Source organism: Macaca thibetana, chromosome 11, assembly GCF_024542745.1.
Source record: "Macaca thibetana thibetana isolate TM-01 chromosome 11, ASM2454274v1, whole genome shotgun sequence".
Lineage (NCBI taxonomy): Eukaryota > Metazoa > Chordata > Mammalia > Primates > Cercopithecidae > Macaca > Macaca thibetana.
In genome coordinates this window covers 21,374,733-21,391,972 of record NC_065588.1, presented here as the reverse complement: position 1 = coordinate 21,391,972, position 17,240 = coordinate 21,374,733, and the positions used below count along the sequence as shown (strand labels likewise).

The 17,240-nt window shown below is 35.7% G+C and overlaps 1 protein-coding gene across 3 annotated transcripts in view; it reads right to left on the bottom strand.

Moving 5' to 3' along the window:
* The window catches only part of LOC126930507 (solute carrier organic anion transporter family member 1B3), a 409,969-nt gene that overhangs the window by 40,269 nt on the left and 352,460 nt on the right, over window positions 1–17,240 (bottom strand). For 2 of the 3 annotated variants that reach the window (XM_050747599.1, XM_050747600.1), the window contains one exon: window positions 1,705–1,947. The exons of the other annotated variant lie outside the window; for it this stretch is intronic. In XM_050747599.1, coding sequence (XP_050603556.1) covers window positions 1,705–1,947 — 243 coding nt within the window. The remainder of the gene's footprint in view (window positions 1–1,704; window positions 1,948–17,240) is intronic. 3 annotated transcript variants of the gene reach the window in all.

The following is a 17,240-nucleotide window of genomic DNA, read 5'->3' as shown; positions in this document are numbered from 1 at the left end:
ACAATCATTGCATTTTTGAGGATGAGAAATTCGATGTCATCCAGTGTAAACTTCTGTATGGTCATGATTAATTATTAATAAGTGGATCAATAAACAACTTAAGTGGCATTAAACTGAGTACCTCAGGAAGCAATTTGCTCCACTTTTGAAAAGTTCTCATTGTTTACACACTGTTTTTGTAATGAACTGAAATCATCTTTTCTTTCTAATCAGTTTTAGTTCTATTCAAGAGCATACGGAATAAATTCAATATTTTTTTTCTGACTATATGTTCTTATTTTATCCATTCCTAATAGATATATACTTAAGATCCTCTTTATTAGGGTCATTCCTACAAAAACTGTTCATAATAGAGATTATGTCTGCAACTGTCCTCTTTTTACATCTTCAGTATCCTCTCTGTTCTTTTTGGATCACAGTCAACCCTGCTCCTTATAGGTTTAGACAATCTAATATTTTTTGAAGATTTGATTTGGTAGAGTAGAAACATATACAAAATGAAAATTATTGGTATAGCACTTTTAGTGTGAACGTTAAATTTGAAAAACATAAATGTTTAACATCTGATTCTTAGGAAACAAACTTCTGCTTGTAGTATATCCCAATTTCACGGTAATAAATCATGGTAATTCTCTTGCCATGAACAATTTCAACCTATCAATGTAGCTGAAACTTAACAGTCCTCTGCTATGAGCCAATATAAAGAGTACCAGAACACCATTGCTCTTGGGTTAGTGTGATAGAAAGGAGAAAATAACAATAAAGTAATAAGTAAAAGACCTGATGAAAGCAAGAACGTAGGTTACACTGGAGAATTTGTCATCTTACTTTAAAGAAAACTTGAAAAAGATGCCAAGGGTTTAGGTGTTGCACTGCTTTGGCTTTTACTATTTCACCATTTCTCCCTAATCTGAAAACTGCTGTCAACACCTCACTGATTCACATATCTTGCTCTGACTGCTGCCAAGTCATTCTCTTTGTTTATTGACTCAATGGTTCTCCATTAGTCCCAGGGCTTATATTCAAATGAGGAGGCACTATCAAATGCTGATGCATCCCAATTTACATTACTAACTCTAATTATCTTAACTACCACCCTAGGTTCCACTTTATTTTGAATATTTAGATAAGATAGATAGATAGATAATTACCAAAAGAAATATTACTCTAATTACCTAGGGAGAAACTTCTCCTGACTTCCTTCTCCTGAGAATAGTTAAGTTTAATTTCACCATGTTACTTAAGGCACTATATTGCTATTGTCTATATATTTCTCAGTATCGCCCACTAGGTTCTTGAAAAATAGAGGTAATGTTTTATTACCAGGGCATAGTACAGTTCCTGGTACCATTTGTTGAATAAATGAAGAAATGAAATATTATAATTCTTTGAACTCTCCCAGTTTAGACCATATAATATTAAAATTAATATATAGTACTTGGCTCATAAAAAAATGGATGTTTGTGAACTTTGGTTGGTTTCTCCCTGCTAAAAAGCCCAAACCTAATTCTCTTCCACTTGTTATGTGCTCAAGATATATATGTTAACTTTAATAGTAGTTTTAGAAAAATAATTTATCCAAATTTAGTGCAAAAGAAGGCCAACTCCAGATGAGTTGGGTATGCTTTATTATTTTGGAATACTCATTCTTCCTTTTCATTGAGATTAACAACTCCAAATTGACAATGAATGTAAAATACTTACCAGTCACATTTTTGGTAATTTTTTTTCCTCGACTGGTCAAATTAGCTGTTTGACTCTTTCCATCATTTGTTTCCAACACAGGCAAAGATAATGAAGCTTTTCTTTCTTTTTGTGGTTTATTTGGAGTTTGGGGCAAGAAAAAGAATGGTATGGAAGAAATAATGGAGAATAGTCCAGACACAAGGAAATTAAGCCACCAAGCTCCAACCCAACGAGAATCATTAGGAGTTATCCTGACAGTGCCTAGAATAAATAATTAAAGAAGCCAGTCAGAAAATCATTTTGAAATACAATAGGTTCAGGGAAGTAATGGTATGAAGAAAGTAAACTAAATTTCCTCAATTCCAAGACATGATTTTTTTTATTTTAATTTTTTGTCATCTCTGAGACTAGGATCAGTCTAACATTTGATGACATAATGCAACTGATACTGTCTAGGAATCAGTCATGATATTGTTGTCATTGCCTGAGCTTGTGTGCACTGATGGCTTTTCTGATTACATGACTGGACAATTTCTATCACTGGACATTTAAGCTTGCAGACCATTTAATAACTACCTGTGGAAGAACTATGACATCTCATTGTTGTCTGAAAATGTCTATTGGCATAAGCTAATAAAATCAAGAAAGGGTCAGCAATGAAATGTAAGCAGTTTGCAAGAAATCCACTGAGCCAATACAGGGGCTTCCCACCATGCCTGAAATAAGTATTTCCAACTCTCTTGACAGCACAGAGGATAAGAAAATATGAGTTTAAAAGTAACCCTGAGGAGTTAAGACTCTAAATGTTAAGGATAGTTTAACCATTTTATTTCAATCGTATTTTTCTTTAAATCATGAATAAGAGTACTCTGTAAATGCTATATCTCAAGGGTAAATGCATTCTTTTAACAAGTATAAAGTAAACAATCTAAGTAATAAGAAATCCTATCTGAGTTATCAGCAAGATAGCATAATAGGAAGGACTGGACCCTTTTTTCTTTCATGAACATACTGATTCAACAATAATATGCAGATCAATTCCATTAGTGAAAAATCCAGAAACTAGTTGACAGGCCATTGTACCCCAGGAATGTGCAATATTAGCTACATTGACACTTTTAAGAAGATTGGAGACACCTTTTTGCTGTTCCTCTCCTCATTATAATACCATGCCTTCAAGAAGAACTAGAAATTTGAAAGTGTATGCGAACACTTGCAATAGCTCTTTTCCCTGGCTCAACAGAGATTGAATATAAGAAAACTGCATCTCCAGCTTATCCCTGCGGAGAGACAGAGTGGGACTGAACATCCAAAATTGTAACTTTTCAGGTACTACCTTTGCGACTGTCTTCTATATCACCTATCTTGAAGTGTTGACAGGACCCAGCACATACCAGACCTTTGGAGGCTACAGAAAACAAAGATGGCAGCTTGAACTAGTATGTAAGCATTTCCATAGCTCCTGGCCCATAGCTTAGGGCAGAGTGACCAAGTTAAAAAAACTTAAAAACAAAAACTTAACTCCAGCTTCTCTATGGGGAGGAAAATATTTCGACCACACACCTAACATTTCATCTTTTCTGTGTCCAACTCCAGCAGCTGGTCATTGTCTTGCCTATCTTGGGGCTAGGCATATGCTTGCTTCCAATGGGCTACAAAGAATGCAAAAATGGTGGCTTAAATTAGCAAATGAGCACTTGCCACAGATCCTCCCTGCTCCCAGTTCTATGCAGAGTGAGGAGGTAAAAAACAAAAGGAAACAAACAAACAAGCAAATGAACAAAAAATAAAGAAAACACTTCAGTTTTCAAATTCTCCTTGGGAAGGCAAAAAATTGTATAGCATGTGAAATAATCAAAATTTTCTGGGAGTTGACCAAGTGACAGGCTTCTCTGTCCACTGTCTAAAAGTGCTCATGAGACCCTACATACTCTAGATTCTGGAAGTTCCTAACAAAAAGATAGCAGTTTAAACAAGAATCAAAATTTGAGAGGCCGACAGAAGCTCTGCCTGGGTTGAACGATGAAAGTTTTCTCCTATATAATACCAGTTCGTGAAGACTTGGAGGCTGATATGGTTTGGGTATTTGTTCTGTTCAAATCTCATGCCGAAATGTAATATCCAATGTTGGAGGTAGGGCCTGGTGGGAGGTGTTTGGGTCATGGGGGTTGATCCTTCATTGCTTGGTGCTGTCCTTGCAATAGTGAATGAGTTCTCAGAAGATCTGACTGCTTAAAAAGTGTGTGGCACCTCGCCTCCCTCTTGCTCTTTCTCTCAACATGTGATGTGTCTGCTCCTGCTTTAACTTCTGCCAAGAGTAAAAGCTCCTTGAGGTCTCCTCAGAAGCTGAGAGAATGCCAGTGCCATGCTTGTACAGCTTGCAGAATCATGAGCCAATTAAACCTCTTTACTTGAGAAATTACCCAGTCTCACGTATTCTTGTATAAGAATGCCAGAATGGCCTAACACAGAAAATTGTTACCAAGAAGTGGGACATTGCTATAAGGATACCTGAAAATGTGGAATTGACTTTGGAACTAGGTAATGAGCAGAGCTTACAAGAGTTTGGAGGACTCAGAAGAAGATAAGAAGAGGAGGGAAAGTTTGAAACTTCTTGGAAACTGGATAAATGATTATGACCAAAATGCAGATCGTGACATGGACAATGAAGTTCATGCTGACAAGGTCTCAAATGGAAATGACAGTTATTGGGAGCTGGAGCAAAAGTCACTCTTCTTATGCCTTAGCAAAGTACTTGGCTGCATTGTGTTCATACCCTAGGGGATCTGTGGAAGTTTGAACTAAAGAGTGATGACTTAGAATATCTGATGGAAGAAATTTCTAAGCAGTAAAGCATTAAGGATATAAGTTGGTTGCTTCCAACCTGCAATGCTCAGATATGAGAGCAAAGACATGACCTAAAGTAGAAAGTTATATTTAAAGGGGAAGCAGAGCATAAAAGTTTGGAAAATTTGCAACCTATTTGTCAAAGAAAGAAAAAGAGTTTAAGTAAAAAACTGTCTCAAGTTGCAAAAAGACATCATAGAATGATTTTTAAGTGAATTCACCAGGAATATACAACCCAATATATTCACTCAATCTCAAAAACCCAAAAGCTATAAAGCAAACATAGACAGAACTGAAAACAGAAATATAGAGAAATACAATACAATCATCTCTTGGTATCTGTGAGCAATGGTTCTAGGACTCCCTATGGATACCAAAATTCAAGGATGCTCAAGTCTCTTATATAAAATAGTGTATTACAGTGAGCCCTCCATAGTAGGCTGATGTCATAATATCTCACTTGCAATTATAAATAGAATAACCAGAGAGAATATCAATGAGGAAACAGAGGACTTCAACAACATTATAGACCAATTGAACATAACAGACACATAGAGAATACTTCACTCAATAAAAACAGAACGTATACTCTTTTCAAACAGAAATGGAACATTTTCTAAGATAGATCACATGTTACATCATGCAACAGGTCTTGATAAATTTAAAATTAAAATCATACCAATTTTTTTTCTAACTACAATGGAATAAAACTAGAAATTAGTATCAAAGAGAAAAGTAGAAAATTGTAAAAATGTGGATATTAACAAACTTTTCAATAATTAAATTGTCAAAGAAATCAAAAGGGAAATTAGAAAATATTTAGATACAAAGAGAATCAAAAACAAAACATTCTAAAATATGAGATGCAGCAAGAACAGTAGTAAGAGGGAAGTGTTTAGTAATAAATATCTACATTTGTAGGGTAAATTTTATTTCCATATTCAAAAAACAGAGGTTATTTCTCTAATTTATGGTCACTAGCAGCATCTGGCATTGTTTGCTCTTAATACACACTGATAAATATCACACAATTATGCTAGTAAAAAGTAAAGAATTATCTCAGATAAACAACCTATTTTACACCTCACAAAATTATAAAAAGAAAAACAAACTAAGGCCAAAGTTAGCAGCAGAAGAAAAAAGATTAGAGAAGAAATAAATAAAGAATAGGGAAAAAAATTATATCAACACAACTAAGTGTTGATCTTTTTGAAAGATAAGCAAAATTGACAAACTTTAGACTAAGCAAAAGAGAAAAGACTCAAACAAAACAAGAGCTGAATGTGGAGACATTCAATTGATGCTAGAAAAATAAAACAATCATAAGAGACTGCTATGAGAAATTACACATCAAAAATTAGATAAGAAAGAAAAAATAAATTCCTGGAGACATAAAACACAGAAAATATAGAAAATATAAAGAGATTTATAATTAATAAAAATATTGAATTAATAATCAAATACCTCTCAACAAAAAAACTTAGGAGCAGATAGCTTTACTGGTGCGTGTTACTAAATAGCTAAAGAAAATATTAATGGCAATCCATTCTAATCTCTTGCCAAAAATTAAAGTGAAGAGAACGTCTTCAAACTAATTTTATGAGGCCAGCATTATTCTCATACCAAAGCCAGACAAAGACACCAAAAGAAAACTACAAACCAATATCTCTGATGAAGACAGAGGAAAAAATCCTAAAACAATACTAGTAAACCAAATTTAATAGCATATAAAAAGGACACTACACTACATTCAAGGGGGATTTATACCTGAAATGCTAAGTTTAACAAATATCACCAAGTGTAACATAACACATTAACAAAATAAAGGACAAAATCTACATGATCATATATGTAGACGTTAAATAGCATTTGATAAAATCCAACAATGTTTTGTGATAAAAACTTTCAATGAGCTAGGAATAGATAAAAAGTTGCCTCAACAAAATGAAATGCATATTTTAAAAGCCCACAGCAAGCATTAAATTCAAGAGTGAAAAACTGAAAGCTTTCAGGAACGAAGGAAAATGGCCATTCTCATCACTTCTATTCAACATAGTCCTGCCATTTTATGCCAGAGCAACTAAGCAAGAAAAAGAAATAAAAGGTATTCAAACTTGAAAGAAAGAAGTAAAATTGCCTCTACTTGCAGATGGCATGATTTTGTATACAGAAAACCCTAAAGATCACACACACACACACACACACACACACACACAGAGACACTTGTTAGAATTGAATAAACACATTCTGTAAAGTTGCAGGATACAAAATCATTATATTACTTATATTTCTATGCATTAACCAAGTACTATTTGAAAAGACATCAGGAAAGCAATTCCATTTACACTAAAATCATAAAGAATAAAACACAAAAATAAATTTAAGAAGGTGAAAGACTTGTGCATAAGATACTTCAAGACACTGAGGAAAGAAATTAAAATCATAAATAATTGGGGAGACATTCTGAGTTAATTAATTGAAGGACTTATTAATATTAAATGTCCATACTACCCAAATATATGTAAAGATTCAATACAATACCTATCAAAAGCCCAACAGTATTTTTACAAAAATATAACAAACAATTCTAAAATACATATGGAACCAAGAAGGACATCAAATAGCCAAAAAAGCATTGAGAAAGAATAAAGCTGCCTCACATTTCCTAATTACAAAATGTATTTTAAAACTATAGTAATTAATACAATATGTTACCAGCATAAAAACAGAAATATAGACCAATGGAACAGAACAGAGACAATAAATGGGGTAAAAAAGAAACATGCAGAATAAAATAAAATATTATAAATCATATATATATGAAAACAGGTTAATTTATAAAGCAGATGAGGAAATCCTACAACTCAATAGCAAAAATATAATAACTTGATTAAAAATTTTGCAGCAACTTGGATGGAACTGGAGGACATTATTCTAAGTGAAGTAACTCAGGAATGGAAAACCAAATACTGTATGTTCTCACTTATCATTGAGAGCTAAGCCATGAGGATACAAAGATATACAGATTGATGTGACGGATTTAGGAGGCTCAGAAGGGGAAAGATGGGAGGGAACTGAGGGATAAAAAGCTACATATTGGATACAATGTACATTACTCAGGTATGGGTGCACTAAAATATCAAAATTCATCATTATAGAATTCACCCTTGTAATGAAAACCAACATCTACCCCAAAAGCTATTGAAATAAAAATTAATTTATTAGTGACTAGAATGGTGGCTACCAGAAGCCAGGTGGTTGGGAGAAGAGTGGAGTTGAGGATGTCGGGTCCGTCCTGCAGACCCTGGCCTACCAATGGATGAAAGGAGTACTCAGACACAGGTATGCAGTGAAAGAGTGGCTAGGGGACTGCGGAAGAGTGAGCAGCAGTCCCAATAAGCTGGTGCTGCTCCCTTTTATTTAGTATAGACACAATGCCGAAAACCTGGAGCCAATAATGTTAATCTGTGGGCAATTAACGTTATTGTTCCCCCTTACAGGGAACAGTCATGTGCATGATGGTCAAAGGTCAGTTTCTGGACAACATGGGTAAACAAGGCTATTTAGATAAATTCGTCTATACTTCCTTGTACCTATTTCTCGCCCTCTGCCTCAGGGTAAGAGAACAGCTGTCATCAGTTTATTCTCCCATGAAGCTTTGCAGAGCTTTCTGACCTTTCAAAAGGTCTGCTCTTTCCCTATAGCTTCTTCCACCACTCTGACAGATCTCCCACAAGAGGAGATATTGGTCAAAGCATATATAATTACAATTAGGTAGGAGGAATACATTACAGAGATTCATTGTGAAGCAGCGTGACTATTCTTAACCACCATATGTTGTATTTTTGAAATATGCTGAGAGAGTAGATGTTAAGTGTTTCCACTACAAAAGTAAGTATGTAAGATAATGCATTTGTTAATTAGCTAAATTTATTCCACGTATATATTTATTTCAAAACATTGGAGTGTACATGATAAAAATACAATTTTATATATGTCACTCGGTGGCTGATGCCTGTAATCCCAGCACTTTGGGAGGCCAAGACAAATTGGATCACCTGAGGTCAGGAGTTTGAGATCAGCCTGGCCAACATGGTGAAACCCCATCTCTACTGAAAATACAAAAATTAGCCAGGTGTGGTGGAGGCACCCGTAATCCCAGATACTCTGGAGGCTGAGGCTGGAGAATCACTGGAACCCAGGAGGCAGAGATTGCAGTGAGCCAAGATCACACAACTGCACTCCAGCCTGGGTGACAGAGTGAGACTCTGACTGAAAAAAAAAAAAAAAAGTAAATTTGAAAACACAATTAGGCTACATACCTGAATAGAAATTTCTCCAAAGAAGACATACAAATGAATAACAGCTCAATACAAAGATTTTCAACATCACTTATCAGGGAAATGCAAATCAAAAGCACAAATCCACTCTTCTCCTACACCTTACACCTGTAGAATGGCTACCATTTGAGAAAGAAAGGAAAGTGTTTGCAAGAATGTGGAGATATTTGAACACTGTACACTGCTGGTAGAATACAAAAAGGTACAGCCAGTATACAAGGTATTATAAAGATTCCTCAAAAATTAAATACAGAACTCTCATATGATGCAGCAATCCCACGTTTGGGTACATACATGAAAGAATTGAAATCATTATCTTGAAGAGACATTTGTATTTGCATGTCCATTGCAGCACTATTCATAATAGCTAGCTGTAAAAACAACCTCATGTCTGCTGAGGGATATATGGAGAAAGAAAATATTGTATACACACACAATGGAATATTTTTCAGTCTTTAAAAAGAAGAGTATTCTGTAATATGTGATAACTTGGATGAACTTTGAGGACATTAGGCAAAATGAACCAGTTACAGAAGGACCTATACTGCATGATTATATTCATTTGAGGAAACATAAAACATTAATGCTCATAGAAGCAAAGAGTAGAATGGTGATTGTCAGTGATTAAGGGGAAGGGGAAGCAGGGAGTTGTCAATAGGTATAAAGTTTCAGTTATGGAGTTCTGCAGTCTCTACAGGAAGATGAGAGCAGGGAGTTGCTACACACTTTTGAGCAAATAAATCTCATGAGAATTCACTCGGTATCATGAGATCAACATCAAGGGGGATGGTGTTAAACTATTCATGAAAAATCACCTTTATCACCCAATCACCTCCCACCAGGTCCCGCCTCCATCATTGGGGATTACAATTCTACATGACGTTGGCAGGAACACAGATCCAAATCATATCAGCTATTGTTGATCAGAATCCTTACATAAACAGTTGATTAACACATGTTTTGTATGTTATACATATTGTACATAGTATTCTTACTATAAAGTAAGTAGAGAAAAAATATTATTAAGAAAATCACAGGGAAATAAAACATATTTACTATTCATTAAGTTGAGGTGGAACATGATAAGATCTTTCTCATCTCTTCACATTGAGTAGGCTGAGGAGGAGAAGGAATGGGAGGCACTGATCTTGCTTTCACTAGGTTAACAGAGGTGGAAGAGGTGGAAGAGGTGGAGGAGGTAGAACGGAAGGCAAAAGAGGCAAGTACATTCAGCAACTATTTCAGAAATACATCATAATTTCTATTTGACTTTGTGGTTTTGTCATTTCTCTAAAAATTTTTCTAAATGGAACTAATCCTTCTTCCAACATATGCTTTAGTCTCAGTGCCCACAATAGAGAAGAGTCCCGGTTGTAAAAGAAGCCAAAAACAGTCTTGAATTGTCAGAATCCTTCTGTTAGATAGCCTAATAACAATTTGTTTCTGGCACTGCTTCTTCTGTGTCTCCATCTCCATCATCTGACGCTAGTTCTCAGGCACTCATCTCCATCAAGTCATCTGTTAATTTCTCTGATGAAGTACGAATTAGCTTTTGAATTTCTCCAATACCTGTATCTTGAAATTTTTACTCCTCACCTTTTATTCCATATCTATAATCTCTTTCATAATTTTCTTGATTGGCCATGTTAATCCTTCGAATTTATGCGCAACATCTGAGCAAAATTTTCTCTGGTAGAAATGTATTGTTTTGCACTTAATGACTTTCACTTTTTTTTCCCCCTACAACAACAATAGCATCTTAAGTGGTGCAATTCTTCGAGTCTTTTATGATGTTCTGCCTATCAGGATTTTCTTTGATAGCACTGACAATCCTTTCCATAGAGTATCATCTGTAATGATCCTTTGCAATTTCTTATGACTCCATGATCTAGAGGCTGAATTAGAGACATTGTGGTGGAAGAAATAGATCACTATAATGCCTTTGGTGTTGAACTTATGGGGTTCTAGGTGACCAGGGGCATTGACTAATATGAAAAGAACTGTGAAGGCAGTCCCTTACTGTCAAGCTACTTCCTATCTTCCGGAACAAGGCATTGATGGAAGCAATACGGGAAAATTCTAATTGTTCAGGCCTTCTTTTTGTATGACCAGAAGACTAGCAGTTGATTTTTTACTTTTTCCCTTCAAGGTTTGGGAGTTATCAACTTTGTAGATAAGAACAGTTTTGATGATAAGCCTGACCTCATTTGCATAGAGTAGTAGACTTAATCTATCCCTTCCTGCCTTAAATCCTAGTGCTCACTTCTCCTCTTTATTAATAAATGTCCTTTGTGGCTTTTTTCCCCCAGTTTCATCTGCATTAAAACCCTGCTCATGCAGATATCCTTTCTCAATGATGTTCTTAGTGGAATCTGAAAACTTGTTCACTTTCTCTCATTTGGCAGAAGCTGCTTCTTCTGTTATTCTGAAAAATTTTAAACCCAAATCTTTTTCTAAAATTATCAAACCATCCTTTGCTTGCATTAGTTTCTCCGGCTTTAGATCCCTCACCATCCTTTGCTTTAAAGGGTCACATAATAACTTCATTTTTTTCTCAAGTCACATTAAAGTCTATGGTTATGCCTTTCTTATAAAAGTTTGCAGCCACATAACAATGTCATTTTCAATATGAGATACGATGGTATATTACTAAAAGTGCAAGCTTTTGTGCCTGCTGGCATAGCCTCAGCAATGCCATCATGAATTTCCTTTTTTCTTTTTCCTTTTCTTGTTTTTTACAATGATCCTTATGCTGGATTCATTTGTATTGAAACAATGGGCAGCTGAAGACCTCAATCTGCATTATATATCAAGCAATTCAACTTTTCTTGTAATGTCGTGACTTTCTCAGTTTCTTAGGAGCAGTTTCAGCATCACTAGTGACAATTCATATGGCTCCAATGGTGTTATTCCAACTTTACAGTATTGCACTAAACAGTATAAAAATACATAAGAATCACAAGCAATCAGATTTTTCTGCAATCCACAATTTACTGGAGAGAGGAACTGTTCATGTGGAGATAATTAGTGTCACATGGTGTTTTAAGCAGGTGCTTTCAACACAGCCTTATTACTACAATTACAGGAGGTGCTATGAAATTATTATAGCAGCAAAGTATGTACTACAGTCAATTTTATAAAGTTATGCCTTAATAGTACATCTTCATATTTGTTTTCACTTCTCTTGACTGCGGATGACATAATATGAGGTATATATGTGTTTCTGTCCTTAAATTTAAAGTTTAACTTTTAAAAAAATGAACTTTTATGTTAGAATAAAATAAAATTAGAATTAGTAGAATTTGGCTGAGAATCCATCTGGTCCAGGGCTTTTTTTGGTCAGTAGGTTTTTTACTACTAATTCAATTTGATAACTTGTTATCATTCTGTTCAGGTTTTCACTTTTTTTCTGATTTAATCTTCGAAGGTTGTTTCCAAGAATGACTCTATTTCCTCTAGATTTTCTAATCTGTGTGCACAGAGGCATTCATAATGCATTTCTTTGGGAGCTGTTGTAATGTGATCTTTGTCATTTCTGATTGTGCTTAATTAGATCTCCTTTTTTTATTTGTTAATCTAGTTAACAGTCTAAACTTTTTATATTCTTTCGAATAACAAACTCTTGGTTTTATTTATCTTTTGTCTACATTTTGCATCACAATTTCATTCAGTTCTTCTCCGATTTTATTTATTTATTTTCAGTTTGCTTGGGGGATGTCCTTTTTTTTTCTGGTTAGCGTAAGTGCAAGATTAAATTGTTAATTTGAAATCTCTCCGCCTTCTTGATGAAGGCCTTTAGCATGGTAAACTTCCTCTTAACACTACTTTAGATAGATCCCAAAGATTTTGGTGAGGTATGTCTCTCTTTCATTTAATTTCAAAAAACTCTTTTAATTTAATTCTTAAATCAAGAATTATTCAGGAAAAGTTGTTGAATTACCATGTTTTGGGTGGCTTTAAGAACTCTTTTTGGTATTGATTTCTATTTTTATTGCACTTTTGTCGAAGAATGTGCTCAAAAAACTTTTAATTTTTTGAATGTATTGAGACTTTCTTTATGACTGAGCATGTGATTGATCTTAGAATACAATCTATATGCAGATGAGAAGAAAGTATATTCTGTTAGTGTCGGGTGGAGTATTCTGTAGGATGTTTTTGGATCCAATTGTTTGAGAGTTGAGTTTAAGTCCAAAATTTACATTTTAATTTTCTGCTTCGATACCTAACACTGTCAGCGAGTTGCTGAAATCTTCCACTATTATGGTACGGCCGTCTGTTTTTAGTTTCCTTAGGTCTCTAAGAAATTTTTTTTGTCAATCTGGATCCTCCACTTTTGACTGCATATATATTTAGAATAGTTAAGTCTTCTCGTTAAATTGAACACTTTATCCTTATGTAATACCCTTCTTTATCCTTCTTAACTGTTTTTGGTTTAATGTCTGTTTTATCTGATGTAAGAATAGTGATTACTGCCCTGTTCTGTTTCCTGTTTGCATGGATAGATTTCTTTCCGTCCCTTTACTTTGATCCTGTGGGTATTATACATGTAAAATGTGTCTTTTAAAAGATAACAGAAGGCTAAGTTTTGTCTTCTTATGAAGCTTGTCACTCAGTGTCTTTTAATTGGGGCAGTTAGCCTGTTTACATTCAGGGTTATTATTTATATGTGAGATTTTGATCATGGCATCATGTTGTTAGCTGGTTGTTTCATAGACTTGGTTGTGTAGTCGCTTTATGTGTCTGGGCTATGTATTTAAGTGTGTTTTTGTCGTGGAAGGTATTAATCTTTTGTTTCCATGTTTAGCACTCTTCTAGAGACCTGTTATAAGGCTGGCCTAGTGATAAGAAATTTCCTCAATGTTTGCTTGTCTGAGAAGGATTTTAGTTCTCTTTCATTTATAAAATTAATTTGGTGGGATATGAATTCATTGGTTGAAATTTCTTTTCTTTAAGCGTGCTGAAAATAGGCCCCCAATCTCTTCTGGCTTGTATGGCTTTTGCTCAAAGGCATTCTGCAAGACTGATGGGGTTCCCCTTGACAGTGACTTGATCCATCTCTCTAGTTGCCCCCCAAAAAATCTTAAAATATTTGTTTCTTTCATATGGACCTTGGTGAATCTAATGAGTAGATGCCTTGGGGATTGCCATCTTTATAGCATCTCAAAGGGGTTCTCTGTAATTTATGAATTTGCATGTCAATCTCTCTAGTAAGATTGAGAATATTTTCATGGACCATATCTGCAAATATGTTTTACAAGTTACTTACTCTCTCTTTTTCTCTCTCAGGAATTCCAAAGAATCATAGGTTTGGTTTCTTTACCGAAAGAAACCAAATTCCTAGAAGTTTTCTTCATTTTTAAGGTTTTTTTTCTTTATTTTTGTCTGATGGAGTTGATTATAAAAACTGGTTTTCAAGCTCTGAGATTCTTTTCTCTCTTTGGTATGTTCTTCTGCTGCTAAAGGTCTGAATGTATTATAAAATTCATGTAGTTTTTTGTTTTTTGTTTTTTTTTTAAAATTCCAGTAGTAGTATTTGTTTAATGGCTATTTTGTCTTTCAGCTTTTGGTTCATTCTACTGGAATTACTGAATTCCTTAAATTGTGTTTCAACACTTTCCTGAATCTCAATGAGCTTTTTTCCTATCCAGATTCCGAATTGTCTGTCTGTCATTTTAGTCATTTCAATGTGGTTAAGAACCATCGCTGGAGAGCTCAAATGCACCCATTTTAAGTTTAAGGTACATTCTTACCTTTTGAATTGCCAGATTTCTTGTTGATTCCTTTTAATCTTGAGTGGCTGGTGTTCGTTTAACTGTGGTGCAAGTTCAGTATGGTCATTTGGGTTAATTTCTGGGATAAGACTCTGTACAATATTTTTATTTGTAGGTAGATTCTTGCTCTCAGTTTCGTACACAATGTATACTGGCAAACTATGTTTGAAGCCAGGCACAGTGGCCCAAGCCTGTAATTCCAGCACTTTGTGAGGCTAAGGTGGGAGGATCACTTGAGGCCAGAAGTTTGAGATCAGCCTGGGCAACATGGAAAACCCTGTCTCTACAGAAAATAACAAATATTAGCTAAGTGTAGTGGTGTGTGCCTGTAGTCCCAGCTACTTAGAAGGCTGTGGGAGAATGACTTGAGCCAAGGAGCTTGAGGCTACAGTGAGCTATAATTACTTCTCTGCACTCCAGCCTGGGTAACAGAGCGAGATACAGTCTCAAATTTTATATATATATATATATATATATATATATATATATATATATGTATATACATATACACACACACATATGTGTGCATATATATATAAACATATATATGTGTGTATATATATTTGTATAGATGTTTATCTATGTTATCTATGTTTATCTATATAAATATAGATGTTTTAAATTGAGCTGTAATCCAGTAAATGGTGCTTAAGAGTAATGGCTGCCAGATAAACTGTTACTCAGGGGCATAGCTCTTTTGTTTCTCAGTGTGTTTACAACAGTGCTTGTGGCAGCAGGGAAGACAGATGACCCCCATAACAGGCCTACTCCTGGGTCTTGGGGGATGCCCTCTCTGGTCGCTGGTAAACCACACTTGTGTTTCCTTTGTTAGGAAACTGTTCTGAGCCATGGAGCTCCCTCAGGCAGAGGCAGGAGCTAGCAGACAGGACACAGCCTTCCCGGACTGGGCCTATGAAAAGAGGCATGTCTCATTCTGCACTGGCCCATGACCCCATGCATCTCACCCCTCTCAGTGTTCTGAGATTGGGGGCTCCTCCTCTGCTTGAGTGCTTGGCACCAATCTCAGTTCACACTCCCAAGCTATGCACTGCAGCCCTGAGGTTTTGGGACTAGCCTGTGGCTCCATTGTCTGGTCCCTCTGGTTCAGGCAGTAGCTACACTGGGGGATCTGAAGTGCTCCAAGGACACTGAGGAAGTACCCAGGTGGGAGTACTGGAAAAAACCCTCAGGCTGAGCAGTGGAGGCTGTGCTGTGCACATGTTCTTGCAGGTGTGGCCAGGCAGGAGTACTGGGAGGGACTGGCGGGCAGAAGGGCCTACAGTACAGATGTGTCCCAGCTCACAGGAAAGTTGGCCCCACTCTCTCTTGGCTCAGCAGTCAGGTGAGTTGAGAGCTACTTGGTGGAAGAAAGGGAGCATTGGATGTTGGACACCTACAGCTGCGTTCTGCTGCAGCTACCCAATATGCAACCCCCCCGGGTTCAATGCTGGCTGTAGTTCTATTTCTGTCCACTCTCTGGGCAGGTGCCTCTGCCTGTTCCACTGTCTCTGGGGGTCGTGGGTTCTCTTGTAGGTAGGATCCCAGATGTCATCAGCAAGAATAGGAGGTTCCACTGCCACTTTACTCACCCCTTAGCTAGGAGCCATTCAGGGCTGGAAACTATCTCTGGTGTTCAACAACCTTGCACTGGGTTTCCAGTTTTCTCTCTCTTCAGCCTCAGTGTCTGTGTCACCTCTATTGACTTTCAGTGTTTTCTCTCAAAAGATATGCTGGAAGTATGTTACTTTACTGAATATTTTGGGCTTCCTCAGTGGAAGTGGTGCTTCCTGAGTGTGTCCAGTTGGCCATGTTGTCCCCTCTAATAAGTTTAACTTCTTATAATAGATTTGTGTATATTTTATGGTAGTAACGGATAAAATAGTTTAGTATCTAAACATTGTATGCATTCATGACATACCTTTTTCTTAGGGTTTTCTATATTTCTACACTATGCAATTCATCTATAAATTTTCTCAAATTTTCACAAATCTCCTCAAAGGTTTTCAATATATTTCTTGAAAAAATCGTACATAAGTGGACAAGCATAATTTAAACCTATTATTCATGGGTACACTGTATGTTTCAAAATCTGTTATGAAGGTGGATTTCATTTTAATTGTTCTTACCACAATAAAAGAAAAATAAGAAATAAAAAAGTGTATGCATACAGAAACACACACACCATAGTAGTTTGTGGCACAATTAAGTGGTACCATTACTCTGATCTATAAGAAAACTCGTTAATATGAGATAACATTGACTTGATTACAAACTATCTAGAAATAATTTATTTTCAAGTATGCACAGATTTAAATTTGATCTATATGATCATATTGTGTCATAATCAACAACTCAGACTTCAGGAAATGATTGGTTAAATCAGTGACTCCATCTACATGCAAAGTATTTATTCATCACCTGTGACAACTGTTAATTTTGATGACTTTTTTTTCTGTTCTTTCACTGTTCTACACATACTAACTAAGGGTCATAATCTCGCTAGATAGGACCTGAGAAATAGTTTTTCTTGGCTTACTCACAGTCTTAAAAATTGAAAAATTCTACATAAAAATTTTCGATTTTGGATTTTCTTGGA